This window comes from Paramormyrops kingsleyae, chromosome 2 (genome assembly GCF_048594095.1).
Source record: "Paramormyrops kingsleyae isolate MSU_618 chromosome 2, PKINGS_0.4, whole genome shotgun sequence".
Classification (NCBI taxonomy): Eukaryota; Metazoa; Chordata; class Actinopteri; order Osteoglossiformes; family Mormyridae; genus Paramormyrops; species Paramormyrops kingsleyae.
Genome location: NC_132798.1, coordinates 18803754 through 18827644, shown reverse-complemented (window position 1 = coordinate 18827644; position 23891 = coordinate 18803754). Strand labels below are relative to the sequence as shown.

Below are 23891 nucleotides of genomic sequence, written 5' to 3'. Positions count from 1 at the left end.
CAGCAGATTCCTCTTTAGCCATTAGAACGGACACAAAAGGATTGACATTTCTTAAAAAATCATTTTCAAGAGAACCACAGTGGAAACACAATCCTTCCAAAGCAGCAGAAAATTATTATACCAAGTACATTGATTATATTAATACAATTCAGCCAGGCCATAATAGCATACCCTTCTACAGTATGCTATGTCACAATAAATAGTGCATTTGTCCAATTGTTTTTCTCTTAGTATTTTAAAAGTACTAAGTAGGCTAATTAATTTAAAGCATGTTCATAATAAGTGGTTGTTATTAGATTTTATATAAATGAACAAAGGGTATTATGGACTCTTATCCGCGTTCTGCAATTCCTGGTGATATTCACAAACCCCGGTCCGGACGCACAGCGCGCCCCCGTCCCGTATCCACGGCGCGGTTCTGCACCTGAGCTCTTTTCGGGCTCCATTTGAACGTGCGCGCTTTCCCGCTGCTATGCGCGCCTCCTGTCCGGACGGCGGCTGGACGTCACGCCCAAACACGCGCGCACAGCTCCTCGCCGTCTCCCTGGAGACCGTCGCGCCATCTGCCGTCGTCTTCTCCGGGGCTACAGCTGTTCATGTTTTACATGTATTTACTCAGATTTTACCACATTTTCCCTCCCGAATGTGTTTGCTTTGCTGCCGTGATTTATACTGATAAATTAAGCGCTTTCTTGGGAGTTTGTGTGCACTCGATCAGGACGCCGTTCCTATGGCAATGACCGAGAAATGTGTATACATGTCAGAAAAGGCCACGGACATTCCTGGGGCCAGGGCCAATATGTGTTATGGAATCGCTGGAATAAATTATTTTTTTACCTTCTTACTTTATTAACCACATAAGATACTGACATTTTCTGGAAACTCAAAATGATGTCTGATTAAATGAACCTGTTCCCTTACAAAGATCCTGGTCATGCCCTGGAGATATCATGCACCCACTGGACCACCACACCCCATGTGAAAGGCACTTTAAGAAAGGCAGGAATCAAAATTACACATTTATATTTGTCGATGCACGTTCAGAGACGGTCATTGTCAGAGGGGAAGCGTAGTTCTCTGTAAGGACATCAGCGGCATGGTGCCCTGACTGAGTAAACGTTGGCTACAGAGTGAGACAGCAGGGCTCAGGTTTGCCCTGATTTTCAGGGGGCTGACAGATTCACCATCGACCCACTAGCGGAACAGGAAATGTCTCCAAAACTCACAGAAACACCAGGGTATCAGAGGTATGGTCATTTGGGAAGGAGACGAAAGAGAATCCTCTGTCTAATGCTGGGTTATTCAAATCACGGTCTCGAGGTCCGAGCACTGCTGGTTTTCCAGCCTTCCTTTACCTGTCAGTCAGGTGTGAAGCCTCTGACCAATCAGAATCAGTAATTATTGAAATCAAGGTCTGGATTTGGAATCGAGGTCCAGATTTGAAAAACCCTGGTCTAATGTAACAAAAAGAGCGTTAAAAACGTTTTAAGGTGATCCAGGGTAGTAAATTCACAAAAAAAAAGCACGAGTTACCCTTCTGAACCTTTCCTACAGATGGAAGGTTATACAAAATGCCTTTATTGTTATTGTCAAACTCTATTAGTTTGAACTGTCTGGTAACTATTTTTAGCTCAGTTGATTTATAACAAAATGCTTGCTTGGGAATTGTTGGCTAGCATCAGTAAACCATGTCAGAAATTCCTAGCAAATATCATCGTAATTGTTGACATTTGTACTGTTGTACTATACTGTTGCACTTAGTGCTTTGGGCGCCCTCTGTTGGAAATTATTCAGAACTGACATTTAATTTGTTATGCCTACTTATTTCAGGCGAAATAGTACAATACGATAAAATAAAGTTAGAGACCAGATGTACTTTTATTTTAAATATCATTTTTAGATTTTAAAACTCTCAAAGAACTCTAATTTGATGTTCGATGGATGCTAGTACAGCCAAGAAGTGATGCCAACCTATGACAGGGCACATTCATATACACAGTGGGAGGACACAGGAAGAACATGCAAACTCCACAATTGAAAAGTGGAAGCGGGATTCGAACCAAAACCCTGGTGACGAATCTATAGCACACTCTCTAATTCTTCTTTTCTCATAAATTTACTTGCAAGTAAGAGACTGTCCACCAAAGAGCATCTGTATTCATTGGGGTATGAGAGCTTTTTTCAGTATTGGTGGGGTACGGTACGAGTGGGAGTAATTCATCCTAACAGAGTTAATAATTAAAACTGGAACTTGGTAAGACCTCAGCATATTTGCAAACCACAGATAATATACAGATGATTAACCTCCTCGGTAAGATTCACTCACCCACATTTAAATAAAAATATTTCAAGAAGTGCATTCTTTCACCCTACCACCCCCAATAGCTCCCCAAATTATTTTGTTTGTAAAAGTAGCTCTCGTAAAAAAAAAAAAAAAAGGTTGGAGACCCCTGAATTAGACCAATCAGCTGAGAAATAACCAATCTTGCTTGACCACTGATGTAAGAAGTTGCCATTGACAAAATGCATAGTACACAATGTATTGACACACTGCATAGATATCAGCATAGCAGTTCCTTCCGCACAGATTTTGCAGTGGAGTTATAAATTAAGTGTATGTTTACATTTAATCAGTAAAATGCATTTCCAAGCACTGCAAATAAACATATTAAGCAAATAGAGAGCATTAACACCAGCATAATGTTCCATGTTTAATGCATAAGATTCAGAAATAAAGCATTACTGTGACACCCTGCACAAAAACACTTCCTGCATTTATAAGATAAGAGCAGCACGGGCACATTAAGATGAAACTGTAAGCAATATGGCATTTTAAGTCAACATTCTGACAAATGACATATAGTTTATAATATCTTAAAACATTGTGCAACACTTGCTATGGGTGCAGATCTGAATGTTTATGAGACTGGTTACTATCCAGAGTAAAAACAAACAGGTTGGGAATTTACGAGGCACGTAACTACGCGGCATCTGATATAGGCCCGAACCACATGCAAATACACGGGTAAGTCTGATATAGGCCTGTACCACAGGCAAAAACACGGGGACGTCTGACATAGGCCCGTACCAGAAACAAAAACACGGGGACGTCTGATAAAGGCCCGTACCAGAAACAAAAACACGGGGACGTCTGATAAAGGCCCGTACCACAGGCAAAAACACAGGGACGTCTGATATAGGCCCGTACCACAGGCAAAAACACAGGGAAGTCTGATTTAGGCCCGTACCACAGGCAAAAACACAGGGACGTCTGATATAAGCCCGTACCACAGGCAAAAACATGGGGACGTCTGTTATAGGCTTGTTGAATAGAGAAACATGCAGGGACATCTGTTTTGTGAGAGGGGAGGACGAACATGAAGATAGAGTCAGATTCAGTAGCACATCAATTCAATTCAATTTACCCAGCGCCTTTCACAATACAGTTGCCCTATGGGACTTGACAAGAGTGTGTGGCAAGACTACACTACATTGTTAATACACAATGGTACCTGAAACAGGGACAAAGGGAAGAGGGAAAGAAAGATCCCCACCCCCAGGAGACTCTGGGAGGAGGGGGGAGCAGGGGGGCGACGCCCCCCATGATGCCCCCATGGCTCGAAAAACATCGCTAAAGTGCCCTTTAGAGTTATAAAAATGTCACTTTTGGCTGCCCTAGGGTGCCCCCTTCAGGGGAGATGATGGCCCTACAGAGCAAAAAAATGAAGTGTCTTAATGAGTGCCCTTCTAGGTGGGAGAATGTGATGCAGTGCTCTATGAGGTGCCCTTACAATGGTCTAAACAGTGCCCTATATGCCAGCCCTACATGATTAAGTGTCCCAACAGGTGCCCTTTCCAGTGGAGAAAACTGAAGGCAGTGCTGTTTAAGGTATGCCTAAGTGGCAAGAGCCCAAACAGGTGCCCTTTCCAGTGGAGAAAACTGAAGGCAGTGCTGTTTAAGGTATGCCTAAGTGGCAAGAGCCCAAACAGGTGCCCTTTCCAGTGGAGAAAACTGAAGGCAGTGCTGTTTAAGGTATGCCTAAGTGGCAAGAGCCCAAACAGGTGCCCTTTCCAGTGGAGAAAACTGAAGGCAGTGCTGTTTAAGGTATGCCTAAGTGGCAAGAGCCCAAACAGGTGCCCTTTCCAGTGGAGAAAACTGAAGGCAGTGCTGTTTAAGGTATGCCTAAGTGGCAAGAGCCCAAATAGGTGACCTTCTAGTAGATAAAATGTACTGCAATGCAGTACAGGGTGTCTGTTTATGTGTGAACATGTGGGGAGTCCTAACAGATGCTGCTCTAGTGGAGAAAATGTCATTCAAGTGCCCTTATGTTAGTAAACCTGTGTTGCCCTATGGGTGCCTTTCTCATGGAAAAACCCATGAAGTGCCCTCTGGGGTTCCCTTCCAAGTGAGCATACAGGATGAAGTGCCCTTTGGGGTTCCCTACCGAGTGAGCATACAGGATGAAGTGCCTTTTGGGGTTCCCTTCCAAGTGAGCATACAGGATGAAGTGCCCTCTGGGGTTCCCTTCCAAGTGAGCATACAGGATGAAGTGCCCTTTGGGGTTCCCTTCCAAGTGAGCATACAGGATGAAGTGCCCTTTGGGGTTCCCTACTGAGTGAGCATACAGGATGAAGTGCCCTCTGGGGAGCCCTTCCAAGTGAGCATACAGGATGAAGTGCCTTTTGGGGTTCCCTTCCAAGTGAGCATACAGGATGAAGTGCCCTTTGGGGTTCCCTTCCAAGTGAGCATACAGGATGAAGTGCCCTCTGGGGAGCCCTTCCAAGTGAGCATACAGGATGAAGTGCCTTTTGGGGTTCCCTTCCAAGTGAGCAATCAGGATGAAGTGCCCTTTGGGGTTCCCTTCCAAGTATGCATATAGGATGAAGTGCTCTTTGGGGTTCCCTTCCAAGTGAGCATAAAGGATGAAGTGTCCTTTGGGGTTCCCTTCCAAGTGAGCATACAGGATGAAGTGCCCTTGTGATGGAGAGAAAAATATCTCTGCAGGCTGCCTTTCCAGTAAAGAAAATTAGATAAGGTTGCCCACTATGAGATGCAGTGTGATGACTGGCTCGAATCTATACTCGACAAAACATTAGACATGAAGACTACATCAACATACATCATGTACCATTCTACTAGTGGGGGGAAGGGGGTGCCTGACATGCAGTAGGTGCTCTTTCTACTTTTTTGCCCCAGCCCTTCAAACAGCCCGAGTCTGTGACTGATCACCACGATGGCTTGCACTTAGCTCTCCATTATCAGGTCCCCCCCCCCCCCGCCACACACACTGTATTCACTATCTGCCCTTCATGGATCCTCCCCTCAAAAGCAGGAGAGATCAGAAAAATCCAGGGAGCTTCCTGTCACTGGGAGAAATTCCACATGACATTACAACACAAGGCCCCCACAAACCTGCCCTCCTTTTCACACACCCAGGAAAACCCCTCAGACCACCCCACACACACACACATCAACCACTGTCCTGTTCCCCTTTTTTGTGTTTATCTCTCATATTCACATATCCCCTCCATTAGTCCCTCCCTCTCCCCCTCTGCGACTGGCCGGCCTGTTAATTCGGCCCCTCTTGTGCCGGGATATCGCTTTACCCTGGACAATGGGCATGGCCGATGAAAGGATACCCGGCCCAGCAACGAAAGTGTGGCCCCAGCAGGGGGGCGCACCCTCCGTCCCATGACCCCCCCCCCCTCCCCAGAGCACCATCAAAAGCTCAGCCCTCTGCTGATCACCCAGAGAATAGGACTGTGAGCTTTTTGAAGCCTTTGTATGGAGAGGATTTCAGCATAATCACACAGTACTGCCTCTTTTCAAACCGACTTCATTGTTATTGTAAAGAAAGGAGTTGGGGTGGGGGGCTGGTGTTGACCATGCAATGCCCCCAAATTCACACCAACAGGTAGAAAAAGTTACATATCAATGAGACCTTTGAACCCACCGCTTCAGCCAAGGAACTCCACGGGGCCAAGAGCTGCAGTCCGTAGTAATACCTCCATCAATCCATCCATCCAGCTAACCTGACTATGCTCTCGGGGAATTCAAGAAAACTACCTGAGCTGAATTCAGCACTCTTTTACCTTCAATAGGCAGATTAATTTTGAGAAACTGATTCATGTTTTTATTACCTCTCAACTTGACTACTGCAGTTCCCTGTATTTTCAAGTCTCCCCCCCCCCCCCCCTCCTCTCTCTCTCTCAGTCTCCAATCAAAGTCAGTGTCTCCAATTAATGGCTCAGTCGTAGTCTCTGTGGCCGGTGCTTTGCACAATCACACAGATCTCCCCAGACCTCCTGCCCCCCAATCGTGGCACTATATTCAGTGTGCTTTAGCCACACTATATTCTCAGTGGGGTGCTGTATACATTTATCTTTCTGGAGGGGGCTCTAATTCTGCTAAATCCCTCAGCAAACAGCAGCATGGGACCGATAGCCCCTTACCCTCCCTCCAGACACCCACCTTTTCAAGCACTTTCCGTGTGGCCCCAGTCCATCCTTTGGGCAAACAGGTTAAACCGAGGAGGGCTGGGGGTGGGACGTGGAGGGCGAGGGTAAAGGTGCGAGGGGGACAGGAGGTGCAGTTCTGAAGCAGGATTAGGTGTTTCAAAGTCAGCCTGTCAGTGTCAGCTGGAGGAACGCTCAGTCTGCGCTCCTCAAACACCATCTGTCGTGGCGGAAGGGACGCTGGGAGGAGGTGTCCGCTGTTTTAAGGACCATCGGTCCCCCCGCACATTGGCGCGATCCGCCCGTCCACTTTCCTCAGGTAAAGCCGTCACTCAGAAAAGTGAGGAAAAAGTTAAGCCGCCAAAAAGCTCCAAGTAGCCCGGAAATACCGGTATTCCGAAGGAATCCTTTCGAACTCCAAGTTCTTACCGCTGTCTCTATCAAAATATATTACATGGTGTTTGTCATTTAAAAGCAACGGGTATTAAATTAGTCTCCTTGGGAATTTAAGGCATAATTGCTTTCACTGCACTGCGGTCTTTGATGTTCTCGACTGAACATGATCAAGTTGGATTCATACACTGTAAACAACACTAAATAAAACACAAATTATTGCTAAGACGTAGATATTTTCTTTTGCTCCCCCAGAACAGCAGCGCTGATATAATATCCAGTTTACATTATAGCCTTAAGACTAGATGCTAGGATCGTCATAATCTTCTTACGTAAACTTATAGGTTATGCCTATTTGCTTTACTCGATCAATTTGCGTTTTAGTAAGACCCTTTGGATATATTTAATAAATGGATGGACGGAAAGACGTTGTTTAAAAAATAAAAACGTATTCCGTCTTATCCAGAAGGTGGCGCTCCAGCACTCAAAGTAAAATCTTCGTTTTAACAGATAATTCAATTCAATTGAATATTTTGTTCCCGCCAGCACTACACAAACAACGTATAAAACCAAGATTCTGCTGATTTTATACTATGTAAGTTTCTTGTGTTTGGTCGCAGAATCATAACGATTAATACAATGGAGTAAATCAAATATATGACCGATATTATTATAACGATTATTAATTTCGAATCATTACGTTTTCTTACGGTTTTGCTCAGCTGAGACAGACACTAAACTAAACACTCTCTATATTTAGTCGAAAACTACAGGCCTACCTTACAACCTAAACGTTTATTTTAAACCTAATCGTGTGTTTTGAACTTCGAGGCGAGCGCCACGGGCACCTTGTGCAGTCCTGGTGACTTTACGTGCGGCCTCATTGACAGTTGTGACGCCTGTAAATCGTATACATGTATATGAAGGCTGCATAGGCGCACAATGAGCGGCTCCCTAGCTGCTGCCACTCATCGCTTCGCGGCTGATGTGTGCCTGAATAGGGCTCAAACGCCCGCTTTATGCCTCTTTGTCCCGGGTGGTGTCTGAAGTTTTTTATTATGTAAAAAACGATTCTGGCCCTTTGAATGGAGTTTCCTGGTCCTGCGACCTCGCTCCCAAAACTATCCTTGCATCTGCGCCCAGACCCCGAGCTCCTACATATTTATGAGCCATTTAAGCGTACTGGAATGTCAACACACCTCCACACGAACCGCCCACCTCTCCAGACAAGATCAATTTACTATCTGAATAGGGTAACCTTTTTGGATGCGAGATATTGCACTAATTGATCTGCACTCACAGATTACCACGCCCCCCACTGCCGCCCCCAGGGTCGCGGAAAGGATTCAAGACAGAAGTTAGAAATTTTATATGAAAGTGTGTGGTGTCTGAATCACTGCTCGGATTATTGTCGCGATTTTTTTTCTGAATGTTGGTATTATAAGGGCTGAAGGTTGGCCGTCGTAGTTTTAGTAATTCGGCGCGCTAATTTATGTCGTGCAATCGGAACGCATTTAATTTATTGTGCACACACATTCTTGTATGCATTGGCACCCAGTCTGTACCTACTTCTGTCCGGTCTCTGAAGTAGGCCTAGAAAGCGTTCCCTATTCACTGGGAGCTCCCATACATCCAAAAGCAATAAATGAAAGTCTAATTAAACTAATAAATCTTAAAAAGGGACAGAACCAACCAATTATGTCCGATAGGTACACCTAATTAGCCACGTATGGCCCATAGGTACACCCAATTACGCAGAGCAGTCGATCATCGCAAGAAAAAAAGCACATTGTTTGGGGTAAACTATTCGAGTCTAATGTATGGCTATTTGCACTCAAGGCTGGTAATGTAAGCAGGCTATTATAAAACGCGTAGAGTAGATAATACAAATCGATGACGGACAAGCTCGTAGGCGTTTTTTAAAAGTAATTAATTGTTTAGTAGAAGTATCCACATTAATGCTAAACATAAAATCGTTTCGGAAAAATATCTAACAAGCTGTGTATTTGACAATCAGGACCTATGAACGTTTCTTTTTCTTTGCAGTTTCAACTTCCGTAACAATTGAATTGAAATATAAAATGTAAGTGGCTGTATTTTTAAAAAATGCATCATTAACAGTGATTGTCAAGTTATACTCTATGTGGGCTGTGTAATGATTTATGTTTATATGAATCAGTGTGTTTCTGTGTGGAATATGTTTATTAAATGTATTGAACAGAGGCATTCAAATGCAATCGTTCTGCACACGATTTCAATAGACTAAGTGACAAAAACGGTATTTCTGGAGACTAATCGAGGCAAAAGCCGGAGTTCAGTAGCGCAGTAATGAGCTGGTCCAGGTCGTGCGCGAGCGCCCGGAGTGAGGCGTCCTCTCCTTATGGGAGCGGAGGGGGGAGGTCGGGCGACCCTCCTCGGCGCTGGTGATTACGGCCCAGCTAATGAGGGCCACGAGTGAGCGGGGGTCCGTTAAACAGACATCGATCACCCTGTCAGACAGCGCCACACCCCGCACCGGCCGGGGCTCCGTGACGTCGAACGGAAGGCATTAAAAGCTCCGACCGTCGGCGCTCCGTCAATCTGCGGGCGGCGTTGGCGTGGGAGTGTGCTTGTGCCCGGGAGGAGTGTGCTTGTGCCCAGGGGGCGGCGGCTGCAGAAACAAAAGTAAAAAGCGCCGATACAACTTGTTCATTTCGTCTTTTGCGCGTTGAACAGGCGGCTGCTGTTTGTTTCTATGGGCTCAGAACTTGTTAGTCTCCGGTTCCTGTAACGTCGCAGGCGGGCTAGTCTTTTGTTTCCCGTCTCGTCTAGTTGATCGGTCGGTCCGCCGAAACTTTACGGTCCTCTGCTCGGGTCCACCGAGGCTCCCGAACCAGCAGTAAGAGAAGCACACTGGAGATCGGGCTGCTCTATGTTGCATATTTTGTTACATAGACGCGGTAAACACGCGGTTTAATAATAATAAGCACCACACCTTTGGATTTTGATTGCTGGCTCGCTTTTGTGAAATAACTACGGATCAGCAGCTGCAGAGGTGAGTCCTTTTGTTTTCATGCTGTTTTGTTTTCAGTTTTCTTTTGTGTCGATGGATAAGTTATTAAGGTTCATAATATATTTTCATACCTTTTTGGGTGACGTATTGGGTGACAGCTATTGAATGGGGATGGCGCACTGAGATGAGGCATGGTTCTGTGTGGTGATGGGGGTTGGACAGGGATCAGACCCCGATCGAGGGCTCAAAGTGTCCCTGCTTCTTTGAAGTTTTCATCTCGGCGTATCGGCCCCAGTTTCCCCGTTTGGGGGCAGGGGGAGGTTCGCCGAAAGCAGCTTCTCTTTCAAAATGCTAAGTTCAGCGGCTGTGTGTTAATTAAAACGAGACTTGTTTTAATGAAAGCGCGGTGCGTGTAGTTATGGTCCCTTAGTGCTTCATTATAAGAGGATTTATTACTGATCTGCTGTGCTGCCAGCACAAGTGAGGGCTATTTTCTTTTATATGGGTGATTTCCTGGTCATTCTCAACCTGCTCTCCGTGTAGTTTTAAAGTATTGTTAAATTTTAACGTGGAAGTAAAATTCCCTGCAAAATAATGGCATGTTATCCTAAAACAAGGTTAGGCAGCTAATTAAAATGAGATATGCTGACAACTAAACAAACCGGGTGCAGTTTTATGTAACAAATAGTAAGGACGGTTAACCAACACTAAAACTAAATAGAATAGGCCTATGCCTTGCCAAATAAGTGCAATTATTTTATTTCTGCAATAGTGTGAAGGTCCAATAAAGCTTAGGGTGTAATTTTGAAAAAGTTTGCATGTATAAAAAGCTAGCCTTTACGGTCTGAGATTAGCCTACTTTAGTCATATTTCCTAAACCCACATACGTCCAATTGTCAGAAAAAAATCAGAACCTCTTTGGTAAATGCCCAGTTCCGGGTTTATCTCGTTTCGTTTGTAGGGTATTTTTGTGCAGTTTACGTGCAATTAATACTGCCCAAAAGTTGTGAGGCGAGAACGCATGGTAACTCCTCCACCCGCACCCCCACCCCCTAGTTATAGAGTCATATGCTCAAATAGAAACGGCGTAGTCACTGAAGGGTAATTAAAGATTCTTGTTAATAGTTGTCAAGATTGCCCTGCTTATTGGACTCTAGGGAACAACACATGCATAGACATAATTTTGAATGTTTTTCCTTTTTTAAAATGTAGCATTTAATACCATCATTCAACGGAAGACTCCATCTCTTAATTTAGACAGGATATCTGTGTCGATTATCAGTCGGATCTCAATTTGAGGGAAACGGTGACCCGGCCGAACTCCTTCAGATATGCATCTGCTGTATAGGTTAGGCGGCCCGGTTCTGTGCTGCTTTTGGACCCCTCATGGTGGTGTTGTTAGATCCCAGTTTCCCGCGATGACGGGACCCCGAGGTACCACATATTGGTCCAGCATGCCGGTCCAGTCGGTTTCCCCTAGCGCAAAAATCCTGTGAAACGAGAATCCCGTTTAAAAAAAGAAAGGAAAAAAAAGGATGAGAAACTTTCCATTTTTAACTTTACCATTGGTAAAAGCAAGATGCTAAACTGGGTTTTGCAGGGACTGATTACAATATTATGCAGACAATTTTGGGGATCCTGGTTCAAATGGCACATTGACCAGGAAGGTCCACCCTGCCTGACCTCAGCAGCAAACCTTCCCACAGCCTCGCATGTGAGTGGTCTTTGGAGAAGCGAGTGTTCCTCTTTTTAGATGTGGTTTCTCCAGCTATTATTAGTGGCTGCATATTTTTTTTTTTCCCTCACTTGACCGTTTTCTGTATCTCAGCAGACAAATGTTGAGCTGAATGGTTCTCTTTCATTTTGAAGCTCAGCTTTATTATGCAGCAGTCACACTCTTGTGTTTTTCAGAAGAACCGTGCTTCTCTTCCAGGATTTTCCCCTAGCACCCTTCAAAGTTGATAGGGCCAGACTGTTTACCAAGCCTGACCGGTTGTTTTCTGAGATCCAGATCCTGACTGAGGCAGGTGTGTAGACCTAATGTAGCTGGAGATGGTATAATCTGCCCTTGCTGGCCAGACCAGATCGAGACGTGGCATTTTAATAAAAAATATAAAAGTGAATCGAGGCATTGGCTAATGTCCTTGGAATTTCCGTCTGTCCATTAAGTCACGCTCAGTGTCCTGTGCCAAATTTCCCAAAAAGCTAGCGGCAGCAGTGAGTTCTAGGACCACATATGAATGGGACAGTGAAGTATTCCTGTATTTAACCAGGAGTTAGAAGGACAGTGCTTGTATTTCAGGAAGCTGACGTCACGTGTGGGCAGCACGGGGATCGACGCGATGGATCGGGACGTGTACATGTATTGCGATGCCTTGGTAGGATGTCTTTCATTCACCTGCAGCTGGAGCACATCTACGGGTGAGGGGGGGGGCGCAGTTTGAAATGGTTTAGCGGGAACACGCGGCGTTCCCAGAAGAGACCTCTGCGGTCCAAATGGGATTTTCAGAGCAGGGATGAGTTCGCTGTCGAGGTGACGGCTGTTCCTCCACCACGTGTGTCGCTTCCGAACACAGCCCTCCTGTACTGCAATTGGTCGTCCTTGGCAATTGCCCAGAGGGAGTGAGGCGATTGGTGTGTTGGAGACCCGCCCCTGAGCCAGAGGCACGGCTCAGGGTAGCTGACCGGGGGAGTCCAGCCACTGTAAAAGTAGAAAGTTGTCACACACTTGCATGCAGGGCTGTAGCGAGAGGTGTGCTCTGTACCGTCTGTCCCCCGAGGCTCACGCAGCGATGATTAAGTGTTCCCAGAACTTATCTGCTGCAATGCAAAAATATGTCCATCTGCGTCTCCTGGGGCATTCTGGGAAGGATTTATTGCTCAGGTGGGTTTGAATCCCGGTGAAGAAGGATTCGTTCTTTGGCCCCACCCTCTGTAAATCATGTTTAACACTCCTCATCAGTATCACCCTTCCATCCCTCTGCACACCTGCCTCACGCACATCTTAGAGTGCCCCCCCCCCCTTCTCATTCATCTGAAAGCACCCAGTCTTTGTCACTAGGCTTCCTGCCATTTGTTCTAGCACCCCCCCCCCCCCCCCCCCCCCCCTCCCCGCCGGTTCAGGGTTTGTGAGCTCAGACATCCCATTTCATGGGGAGGGTTGGGGTACTGTCGTCATTCGATGCATTCTGGGGCCAGAGACCTTGTGATGTACCTGCAGTGATGCTGCTGTCACAGGAAATGTCCTGTGATGTGGCCCTTTGCTTCTCATCGTACACCCCCCCCCCCCCCCCCCCCCACTCAAGTTTCAGGTCTGTGAACTTGGAGCAGGGTTAAGATTCTGTGACTGTGATGGGAAGGTTGCTGGTTCAAATCCCAGGGCCAGCAGAGTGATTGAGTCACCATTGGGCCCCTGAGCGAGGCCCTTAACCCCAGATTGCTACAGGTTCCGTCTGACCCTAATTTCTCACTTTGTGGAAGAAAAATTCTGCAAAAAATTTTTTAAATGTAAATGAATAGCAGTGCTGCCTACGAACAATGTACATTTTTAAGCTGATCGTTGAAGTTTTTCAGCTCCCAGAGTGACGGTTTGTGGAAGTGCCTCGTTTTTCTAGATGAACATTTACAGATGATGCAGATGTTCAGGTATGAAAGTTCTGCATTTGAGCATTTGATCTGCAAACCGCTTCTTAAGACGTTCGTTTTGGTTGTATTTGAACGGGTTGAGGATGATGCAGTTCGTCCCATAAACTCTCCTATTAGTTGAGGAGGAAATCTGACTTTATGTAGCATAACTTTAATATTAAAAAGAGGTAGTCTGCTTATTTGGGTGTGAATTGTATGTAAATGGAAAAAGCTCCATTTCACTTTGGAGGGGAATCATCCCCCCCTAAGTGAAATGTGATACGCCTAGGTTACCGGGACTATAAGCCTTGGGACTGCGTTTTTTTTTTTTTGTTCTTTGGAGAGGGGGACCCGTGGCCACTCCCATATTTTTCCACCTTTGTCCCGATATTGTGACACACGTGACCTTTTTAATTGACTGGCCTCTCCTGTTTCAGCCTGGAAGATCGGCCCTTTTAACTGTCTTTACAGTGAGGCGTTTGGGCCGGATCCTTATAGGTCCACGGGCCTCCACTGGGAGCCCACGCTTCTGTGGAAGCTCTGTTTTGCATTTGCTCGCACGGCTACGCATTAACCTTGAGTGTGGGAAGGCGTCCTCCTGACTGAGGTCGGCTGAATGGGCTGATGGGACACAGCGTGCACCCCAGGAGTGAGTCAGATGGTTTTCCTGTGCTGGTGTTAGCTCCGCTGACTGCTGCCTGACCTTTCAATCAAAAGGTCGCGGGTCTGACCCCAGCCGTGACCTCTGAGCTGGCTTTAGCCCACGTTTCCTGTCAACAAAAAAACACACCCAGAGGGAACGATCCAAGATGGCTTCCCAGATGTGAATCTGGGCTCCTGCCCTCTGCAGCAAACTCATTTGACGTGCGTCAATGTTGAGTGTCTGTGCTCTCGGTGTGGGAATCTGGAGGATTGTCCTTTGGTGTTGTGTGGGGATTGGTGGGTATGTTTGTCATCAGTAGTATAGGATCAATGCCTGTGGAAAATGCCATTTGTGTCCAAATAAACTCATATATAATTATGTTTTTAAGGGTGAATGGCTCTTGCAGGTTTATAATGCAATGATATGTTAAACTATAATTTTGTGGTGGGCTTGAACAGGCCATTAAGACGAGGGTGTGGCTCCTGTTTGTATCTTCATCTCATGAGAAGTGTCACAATAACCATGAGTTAATTTATAGTTTAGGAATTCATTTGGTTTAAATTGAAAATCTGGTTAGAATGTTCTAGTAACACTCTGGGACTGTGTAGTGACCACCATGAAAATTCCCCTCCTCCAACCCCCCCCCCCCCCCCCCCCCGGCTGATCCAGTTTATCACCTTGATCTTTAAACCCCTTGTACAGAGTGAACCTCACCAGGGGCGTTGCTAGAGATTTTGGGCCCCATGAAAGCATATCATATTAGGCCCCCCAGTCCAAACCAATCCAGTTATTTTCCTAATTTTTTAGGGCCCCTGTCACTCAGGGGCCCTTGGAATCGTCCTAGCTTTCCTCCCCCTTACAGCGCCCCTGACTGTCACATATGGGTTAAATGCAGAGGACACATTTCGTTGTTGTGTGCTGTGGTGTGTCAACAATGACAATTGATCACTAAATTCTAGATAACTGATTATCTCACTAATGAAGTAAAAGGTGAAAGGAGTGTCTCTCGATTTTAATCGGATCCTTTAGTACTTTCTGACATTTCATAAATGGAAAGATTGCTGTTAGATTACATTTCAGAGAAATATTTTGAGGAGGAAAGATCTATAGGTGGTACAGTTAACTGGTAATAATGATTATTCTTACACCCATTCTGGAAAGAACTAGCAGATACGCAGCCTGTCAGCTGGGTTTTGTCAGCCCTGTATCTGAAGGTTAATCTCATCCTACTGTCCATTTAAAAATTGAATTGTGGTTAAACGTTTCTCTGGAGGTCAGAGATCTCAGCTGGCAGCTGGGTGGTCGTCTCCGTGGCCTCAGCCGGGCTCGTGCCTAACGCCGGTGTCCCTCTCCGGCTCCCCCTGCAGGCCCACCATGGTGAACAGCCAGCTGCCCGGCGGCTCCCCCCCCAGGGCCTGCGCGGGCTGTGGGGGCCGCATCGCTGACCGCTTCCTGCTCTTCTCCATGGACCGATACTGGCACACGCGCTGCCTCAAGTGCTCCTGCTGCCAGGCCCAGCTGGGAAAGATCGGCAGCACCTGCTACAGCAAGGGCGGCATGGTGCTCTGCCGGGACGACTACATCAGGTGAGGGGGTGGGGGTGTGGGCGGGGTTTGGGCCCGAGCCTTGATGGCGGTTAGCACTCGGTTCCTCATTGACGTGGAACCCTTAATCGTAGGTGATCTTTTCCTAACGCTAGACCCCTAACTAAGCATTCTGGAATAGACTCCAGGTCCACCATGACCATGTTCTGGATAACTGGTGTTATCCAGAACATGGATACTGGATAGACAGACTCCATACAGGCTTTCACTTTCCTTAATATTCAAACGCAGGGAATATTCACCAGGGCTTCAGATGATGGGCATAAACATTTGTCCGGATGTCAGTTTTTTTTACACTATTTTCCCGCTATTTGATAAGCACATTAGTAGTATGCCTAAAATATTGAGAAGCATATTGTGACACCCGATAGTTAATACGCCGAATTTATACAGATTACTATGTTTAATAAAAAGTCAGTTTAATAAACACTTTAAACTGTGGAAAGTACATCACACCACTGTCTCATTACCTTGTTTATCCACAATATCTCCTCTGCTGAGCTGTTCCTTTCTTCATCGCCACTTCAGTGCTTATTGCTTCCATGATTTACCAAAACAGTCACACGTAGCATGTTCCACATTCAGATACGTCAAATTTATACAGATTACTAACTTTTGGGCATCACAATGCGCCTCTCATTAATATTTTAGGCACACTACTAATCTGCTTACCAAATTGTGAGTGTAAGTAAACGTCCGTATAGCACGAAAAAGACGGCATTCAGACATGTTTCTCCCGTCATCTGAAGCTCTGCCGATTTATACAAGCGCCATATAATCGCGATGTGAAATACCGCAGCCCTAACAATTATCCATCCGTTTTCCGACATCTAATCAGTGCATAGTTATGGGGGGGGGGGGGCTGCCTGGAGCCCCCATCAGGAGTCGCAGGGAATCGCAGTCAAACACAATCACGTACTGTGGAGCAATTTGAAGATGCGAATGGGCCCGCATGTCTTTGGGCTATTAGGGGAAACCCATCCAAACCCAGCGAGGATGTGCAAAATCCACACACAGAGCAGGGCCCGGGTTCGAACTCATGACCCTGGAGGTGTCGGCCTTAATCATTATTCGTACTTAAATTTTCTGACCTGGCGTTGCAGTAACGGTGAGGAAGATGACCTAAAGCAGTCAGCGCTTGCTGCACCGTAGTGGCCCTGGGCTGTCAGCCCAGCTTCTGAACTAAAAAGCAAAGTATATTTAGCACTCAAATGTTGTCCTGCATCAGAGATGTACAACTGGTCCTATAGGAGCCAAAACCCTTCCGTCGTGAGAGCCTTTTAATTAGTGCCTGATTTACACCTGAAACTCCAGGTGAGCAGGCTCGTTATCCAATTAATTGCTCCAGCAGAGCAATTAAGAGCCAGTGTCAAGTGAGATCCTGCACAGCCTGAGGGGAGCTGCTGTGCTGCGACGAAATGCAGACCTGCGCAATCCCTGTGCGTCTGCGTCATGCTGCATGACATCAGCAGCCGTGTCTCCCTGTCTGCTCTTACCTGTTTATCATTCCTAAAGGACTTGCTGGCGATTCTTACAGTGAGAACTTCAATATCTACATGTCTAATTCAACATATAATAGAGGAGTGATACTTTAATCCTTTTTGGGAAATCTCTGTTCACCAAACCTTGTTCTCCATGAGGTGACTGCAGGCTTGGAGGTCAGCACAGGGTCAGTCAGTGTGCAGCGCCCATGAAGCTGGGGGTTAAAGGTCCTTGTTCAAGGGCCCACAAAAAATGTGATCATTCTGCCAAAAAACCAGCAACCTTCTGATCACAAGCACATAACGTTCTTCCCAGTGAGTATCAAACTTCAGATTTTTTTGGGGATGGTGTGTGGCTCAGAGGGTTAGAATGTTGTGCCTGTGATTGGGACTTGAACCAGCAACCAACCAGCAGAGTGATGTCACTCTTGGACCCTCTAATTGCTCCAGGGACTGGCTGACCCTACCTTCTCAAATTTTGTAAATGAACAGTCGCTTGAAGTGGCACCAAGTCACCCTTGGGTACCAAACCAACAAATGTTTGTGTTGGTCAGTCTGGTTTTAAGGTCTGTGTGTGGTGATGGCTAAATCTTTTGGGGGAAAATAAGTAGTGATTTAATAAGTCGGGAGGGAGCACTTGAACCTGATAATGAAGCAATTTATACAACCAGCAAGTAATTACCTTCGCCAACTGAAACAAAACAACACCCCAATCCAACTTGTTTTTAAAGGTCTGAGTACAGACTTGAAGTAAAAGTAGGCTTGTTTTCGTAGCAGTAACTATGCTACACATAATTACTAGCTGTTTGCAGTTTGTTTCCAAGGTAACAAAGAACAACAACATTCTTCCAATTGCCACTCGCATTGGCTTGTTTGTTCGTTTTTTGATCACACTGAAATATCAGCTTACCGTTTAGAGCTGGTCGATAGTTACCCCGGCCTCCAGCTTTGTGAGCCAGCTCTCTGCTCTTGACTGTACTCATTAATGCCAAATTTCAAACAAGTTTGTGGGAAATGCTCTCGGTTTCACTCTGCACATGTAATGGGCTGACGATCCACCCCATCTCCGCCCGCGGTCTGGGAAAGCCGTGTTACTCAAATCAACACATGTCTGACATGTGCTGTAGATAACTCCCGCTTCTCTTGTGGCTTCAGGTCATTTTAGAGGGATTGTATTGCTCCGAGATGCTGGGGAGTCTTAGCTGGGAGTACGCTTGTATTCTTGCGCTATAATCGATACGACGTTGACTTATTTGCCCCAACTTTTTGAAAAGACATGGTTCTAAAAGTGTGACCCTCGCACGTCTCCCCATGGTTCACAGGTTGTGGTGGCTACACACCCTAGCCGCCACCCCCCCCCCCCCCCCACCAGCTAATGCACTCCTAGCCGATTGCCGGCTTGGCGGGATGTGAGTGTTGCCTGAGCCGGCTCACAGAGATGTGTGGAACGGCGATTTGTTGCCGGGACATTCGTAACGGATTCCGCGGATTCCGACGCACGGGGAATGCTTTTCTCTAGCAGTGTGTGTTGGTGATAAATCCTAACAAACGGTGATCGGTTTGGCTTTGACGCCGGTGACTCGGCACAACTGCCTGAGGAGACTTTCTCCCACCCTCATACTTTGGAAGCCATTCATATCCAGAAGTAGTATTTTCCATGTCCGGTGCCTGTGCCGCCAAAGAGGGCCACCCCCCCTCGGGGGGGTGTTGTCGTCCCGATTCGTTAATCTGCTCATTTCGTGCGCAGAGCATGTGATGTGATCCGGGACCAGCCCATCCTCCTGAGGAGGGCGTGAGGCTATTTTAAATCCCATTAACGGAGCAGTGGGTATCTTTCTTCGCACGTTTAGGTTACATGTTCTGCTGACCCCTGACTCTGCTGTAAAGGAGCCTATTTTCAGCCTTGCCGGCGCTGCATTTAACCCCGTGCATCAGTAGCTACTTTAATTCTGATTCACTAGAATATTGTCGTGCAGAAGAATAAGTGCCTGGAAGCGGGATTATGCAGGTGGGGGGGGGGGGGGGGGTCCTGTCTGGAGGCATTTAATGCGGTAAAGACCGGAATGGTGTGCGTACATCAGGGATACAGGGATGTGACTCTATCTCTAGATTTCTCACCTCCAGTCCCCTGTTTTTAAGGCGATGATACTCGGCAACTTTCTGAGCAGTGCTGCCGGGGAACTGCCAACCAGGTGAGAGGAGGGGTAACTCTGGGTGATCGTAAGAAAATTGCTCACTACCAGTTAAAGTTTTTCAGTTAGAAATTTGTTGCCCAATAGCATTGGGAAAGTGCCTGAGCAACATTGCTCAAAAAGTTACTGTACACACCCATTCAAAAACAACAACTGAGCTGTACGCAAGGGCAATAATGTCAGTCAGGTTGGATAAGTGTCAATTCAGATATTAAATCCTGTACTCTTAGTAAGTTTTTCCAGAGCCTGGAAAATCCGGGAAGCAGTTTAGTGGCTGTTTGTGAGCAGCATGAGGGTGTCTGGACAGTGTTTGGCTCATGGCCGTAGTGCAGGCCGGGGATCGCCCTGGGTTTGGTGCTGCCTGTAGGGACTGGCGCTGTGATGCTGGCTTGGGCCGTGCCTGGCTCTGCGGTAGCACCGGCGCACCGTCAGCTCCGGTTCCCCCTTACGCTCCAGAGTAAACAGCCGAGTGGGGCTGTTTGGGGAAGGCGGGGTGGGCAGCCAGAATATACAGGACAGATGGTGCAATCCAGACAGAACTCTGTCAAGAGGTGGCTTCATACCTCTGTTATTAGGACAGAAATCTTATTCAAAGGTGACCCAGATTTTTTAAGAAATTCTGTTTGTGAGTCTGGAGTGTTTAATTATCAATTCGCCATCTACCCAGAAGTCTGAGGGGCAGTGATGTCACAGGATACCGCTGGCCTTCGCTTGTCTATTTTTAACGGTTTTGAGTGTGGTGGTGGGGGGCAGTCACTCCGAGTGCAGCCTGCACGCATCTTCCAGCATTGTCACGCGTTTGTAAATGGCAGCATATTAAATATGTATTATATAGTTAATCAAAAGGGCAAGGGCTTCATTGCCAAATTGCACCGCATGGAGACTGGAGCCTGATAAAAGGACAAACATTAATTAGCAGCAACGCAGTTTCTCACTGGCATCTCTTATTGAATTACTGTTTGAATTAAGATCAAAAATTCATTACTGTGTGCAGAGCTGGTATGGTGGGGGGGTGAAGAGGGGGGGGTCCACTTGGTGCTGCAGTATTATTAGTGTATCGAAGTGCTAAAAAAGTGGCTGGGGTTAGCCACACATTTAATGCACAGTTGAGCATCTGAGGTAATGTGGTCCGGCGTGAGGGCGGGTCGCCCCGCCGGCAAGCTCAGGCTGCGGGGTCCGGCGTGAGGGCGGGTCTCCCCGCCGGCAAGCTCAGGCTGCGGGGTCCGGCGTGAGGACAGGGCGCCCCGCCGGCAAGCTCAGGCTGCGGGGTCCGGCGTGAGGGCGGGTCGCCCCGCCGGCAATCTCAGGCTGCGGGGTCCGGCGTGAGGGCGGGTCGCCCCGCCGGCAAGCTCAGGCTGCGGGGTCCAGCGTGAGGGCGGGTCGCCCCGCCGGCAATCTCAGGCTGCGGGGTCCGGCGTGAGGGCGGGTCGCCCCGCCGGCAATCTCAGGCTGCGGGGTCCGGCGTGAGGGCGGGTCGCCCCGACGGCAATCTCAGGCTGCGGGGTCCGGTGTGAGGGCACGACGCCTGGCAGAGGAGACTGGGTCAATTAAAAAAAAATGAAGGTCCTTCCACACTGTGTTGGGCTGTCTAAGTCACCCATGGTGTTGGCCTCTTGCTCCGTGGCCTCCCGCATGCTAATTATCTGCACTTGCCCCCCCCTCCCCCCCCCCCCCCTGTTGGAGCCCTGTGCCAGTCCTGAGACACTTTCAGCAGCACAATGCAGTTAGTCTTTTCCAGAATGAGCTAAGGGCACTGTGTGGGGCTTCTCTCACATGTGTGCCATTTCATGGGGATTCTGCCCCCCACCTTTTGGGGAGGGTCTAACGAGACTGGTGCTCTGTGTCTTTTGTACAGGCTGTTTGGACACAGCGGGGCTTGCAGTGCCTGTGGCCAGTCCATCCCTGCCAACGAGATGGTGATGCGGGCACAAGGAAACGTGTACCACCTTCAGGTAAGTCCAGCCCTAACCTTAACCATAAGTAACCAAACAAAATGCAAGACTTTTGACAATTTTAGTTATTTGATTTCAGCCATAGATTTTTCAAAAATTTTCTCTTATGGACAACAAAATAATTGTCTCCACAATGTTAAAATAACAGGTTTTTATCACATTGTGAGGACATTTTAGTCCCCAAAATGTAATAATATACACATACACATATACACACACACACACACACACACTCTCCATTTCATCTCAAAGCAGGAAATTTTCAAAGAGGAGGGATTCATGGTCATTTTTAACCTGTGTGGATTCAGGCTCTGGCCTGGAGGATGTTATACCCTCCACTGGACTCAGCAGACGGGGGGGGGGGTCAGGGTACCACACTGAGATTGAATTGTGTGTGTGTGTGTGTGGGGGGGGGGGGGGGGGGGTGTGTGTAACATTTTGTTTAAGTTGAACCTTAGTACTGGAAAAATTTATCATTTTAAAATGACTAACGTTGCATTTAAAACCCAAGGTAACCAATAGGGCCGAAAGCCTGGGGATGGCGTGACTGTGCCACAGAGCCCAGAACCCGACCGGGGGGGACAGGCTTTCCTGTGTTGTTCCTGCCCCTTGGACCCACTCGCTGCTTCTCACACATGCTGTTGCCTCCTCTCTCCAGTGCTTCACTTGCGCCACCTGCAGGAACCGGCTGGTGCCTGGCGATCGCTTCCACTACGTCAACGGCACCATCTTCTGCGAGCACGACCGCCCCGGTGGAGGGAGTGGAACCCTGCTCAGCGGCCACCTGCCCCCCCTGCAGGGCAACACAGTGCTGCCTGACCAGAAGGTGAGGGGTTGGGGGGGTCACTCTCCACCCAGGAATCATGTCCCCGAAGATGTCAGTGGTGCTCCTTGGGAAAGCTGTACTCCAGACGGCGTTTGGCACTAAAGGTTTAAACCAGGGGTGGCCAATCTTATCCGCAAAGGGCCGGTGTGTATGCGGGTTTTTGGGATAACCTGTAGGTCAGCTGTTCAAACCCAGGTGTGAGGACTCTTCAGCCAATCAGTCCTCTAATTAGTAATCTAATTAGGGAGTTGCAGCAAAAACCCGCATACACACCGGCCCTTTGCGGATAAGATTGGCCATCCCTGGTTTAAAGCACCTTAACCAGAGTCCCAGCAGGAAGGGACTGGATCTTGTACCTTACTGGATCAGCCTCCGTCCAGGAGTGTGCATACATCAGACAGTGATATTTTATTGAAGTCTCTGTGCCTTACAATCTGTCAACATGGCTGATGGACTCCTCTCGCTCTCTCTCTGTCCGTCTGTCTCTCTGTCTCTAGGTGTGCTGAGGTGTCTGTCTGCAGCTGCGGTGTGCCTTTGCCCTCCTGCCTCTGACCCATCAGTCATCTTGCCAAGACTCCACTCTGGTGTTGCTGTTGTATGCCCCACCCCCTACCCCCCCCCCCACCCCAACCCAACCCAACCCAGAAACCACACCCTGCCATCAAGCTGTCGCTGGACCACAATTGCTTTGAGACACTGACGTGCTTTTCATGTAGATGTGTTTGTGTTTGGGCGAACGGCTCATAGCCCCGGGACAATCGTGAGACATCACCGGGTGGCCCCCAGCCCCACGGTCTCACGGGGGGGGGGGGGGGGGCTGCATCTCTCACAGCCAAGGAATCAGTATGGGATCAGGTGGGGGGGGCTGTGTGGGCGGAGGGGACTTAGGAATGAGATACATCGCCCATTCTGCCTCAGAAACATTTAGCAGGCTCATTAGCAGATTTGACCCCCCCCCCCCTTCAAAAAAAGTGTTCTGTTTAACATTTGTCTTGTTTAACAATTGTACCCCAAAGATGGACCAGCTAAGGGGTGAAGCCAGAGGTTAAATGGGAAGGGTGACATGGCTACTGCTCTAGGGGATTCTGTAAAATTTGGGGGGGTTGGAGGGTGGGACAGAACTGTAAATATGTTTGGGTTTTCTTTTTTAAAAACGGGACTGTATGTTCTGTGTTTGGATTATATAGCTTCTACATTTTATTTACCAATGGATGTCTTTAAGATACTGTATTCAGTGTGAGAAAGTCGCTTATTAAACGATGACGGTGACGATCGTGGAGCTGTGTCGCGTCTGTCTGTGGTCGCTTAGCCGACCCATGGCGTGTCTTATTGGCGGCCCGGTCAGCGGGAAGCGGAGCCGTCCGTGGCGTGGAAAACACGGCCGATTAACCGCGGGAGCAGAATTAAACTGACCGTTATGGAAGCAATTAAGTGAGCGCTACGTCCCCTTTGCAAAGGATTATGGGAGGCTGAACCTGGGACCGGTTGTGCAGTCGGATTTAATGATGCATAATCGGAGAGCCAGGCTAATTACAAGGGTGGCAGGCTTCCGTTTGGAACTTAAGGCAGCCTAGTAAATTTCGTTGTTTACCAGTTTTTGAACTAATTTGTTTTTTAGAAAATCGCTCTCCCCGTCTCAGCTTACTGTGCTTGCAGCTCATTCCAGTCTAGTTATTACTAAGTAGGCCTATGGCATTAAAAACACACAAATTGCACATTTTTCGTTTT

General features: G+C 47.5%; 1 protein-coding gene across 6 annotated transcripts; it reads left to right on the top strand.

The window, feature by feature from the left end:
* Positions 1 to 8577: 8577 nt before the first annotated feature.
* Positions 8578 to 23440, top strand: LOC111858775 (LIM domain transcription factor LMO4-B-like). Of its 6 annotated transcripts, none has more exons than XM_023840865.2 (6): positions 8607 to 8647; positions 8896 to 8932; positions 15476 to 15694; positions 21241 to 21337; positions 21996 to 22163; positions 22661 to 23440. In XM_023840865.2, coding segments are annotated over exons 2-6 (495 nt in total). In that variant the 5' UTR covers positions 8607 to 8647; positions 8896 to 8930; the 3' UTR covers positions 22670 to 23440. The 6 variants fall into 6 exon arrangements, with proteins under 6 accessions (XP_023696637.1, XP_023696633.2, XP_023696632.2 ...); XM_023840864.2 differs by lacking the exon at positions 8607 to 8647 and adding an exon at positions 8654 to 8774; XM_023840866.2 differs by lacking the exon at positions 8607 to 8647 and adding an exon at positions 8672 to 8697.
* Positions 23441 to 23891: the final 451 nt, after the last annotated feature.

Coding starts and splice junctions, on each gene's coding strand:
- LOC111858775 (XM_023840865.2), top strand. Junction 15,695..21,240: donor TGCCGGGACGACTACATCAG/GTGAGGGGGTGG, acceptor TCTTTTGTACAG/GCTGTTTGGACACAGCGGGG. Junction 21,338..21,995: donor GAAACGTGTACCACCTTCAG/GTAAGTCCAGCC, acceptor TCCTCTCTCCAG/TGCTTCACTTGCGCCACCTG.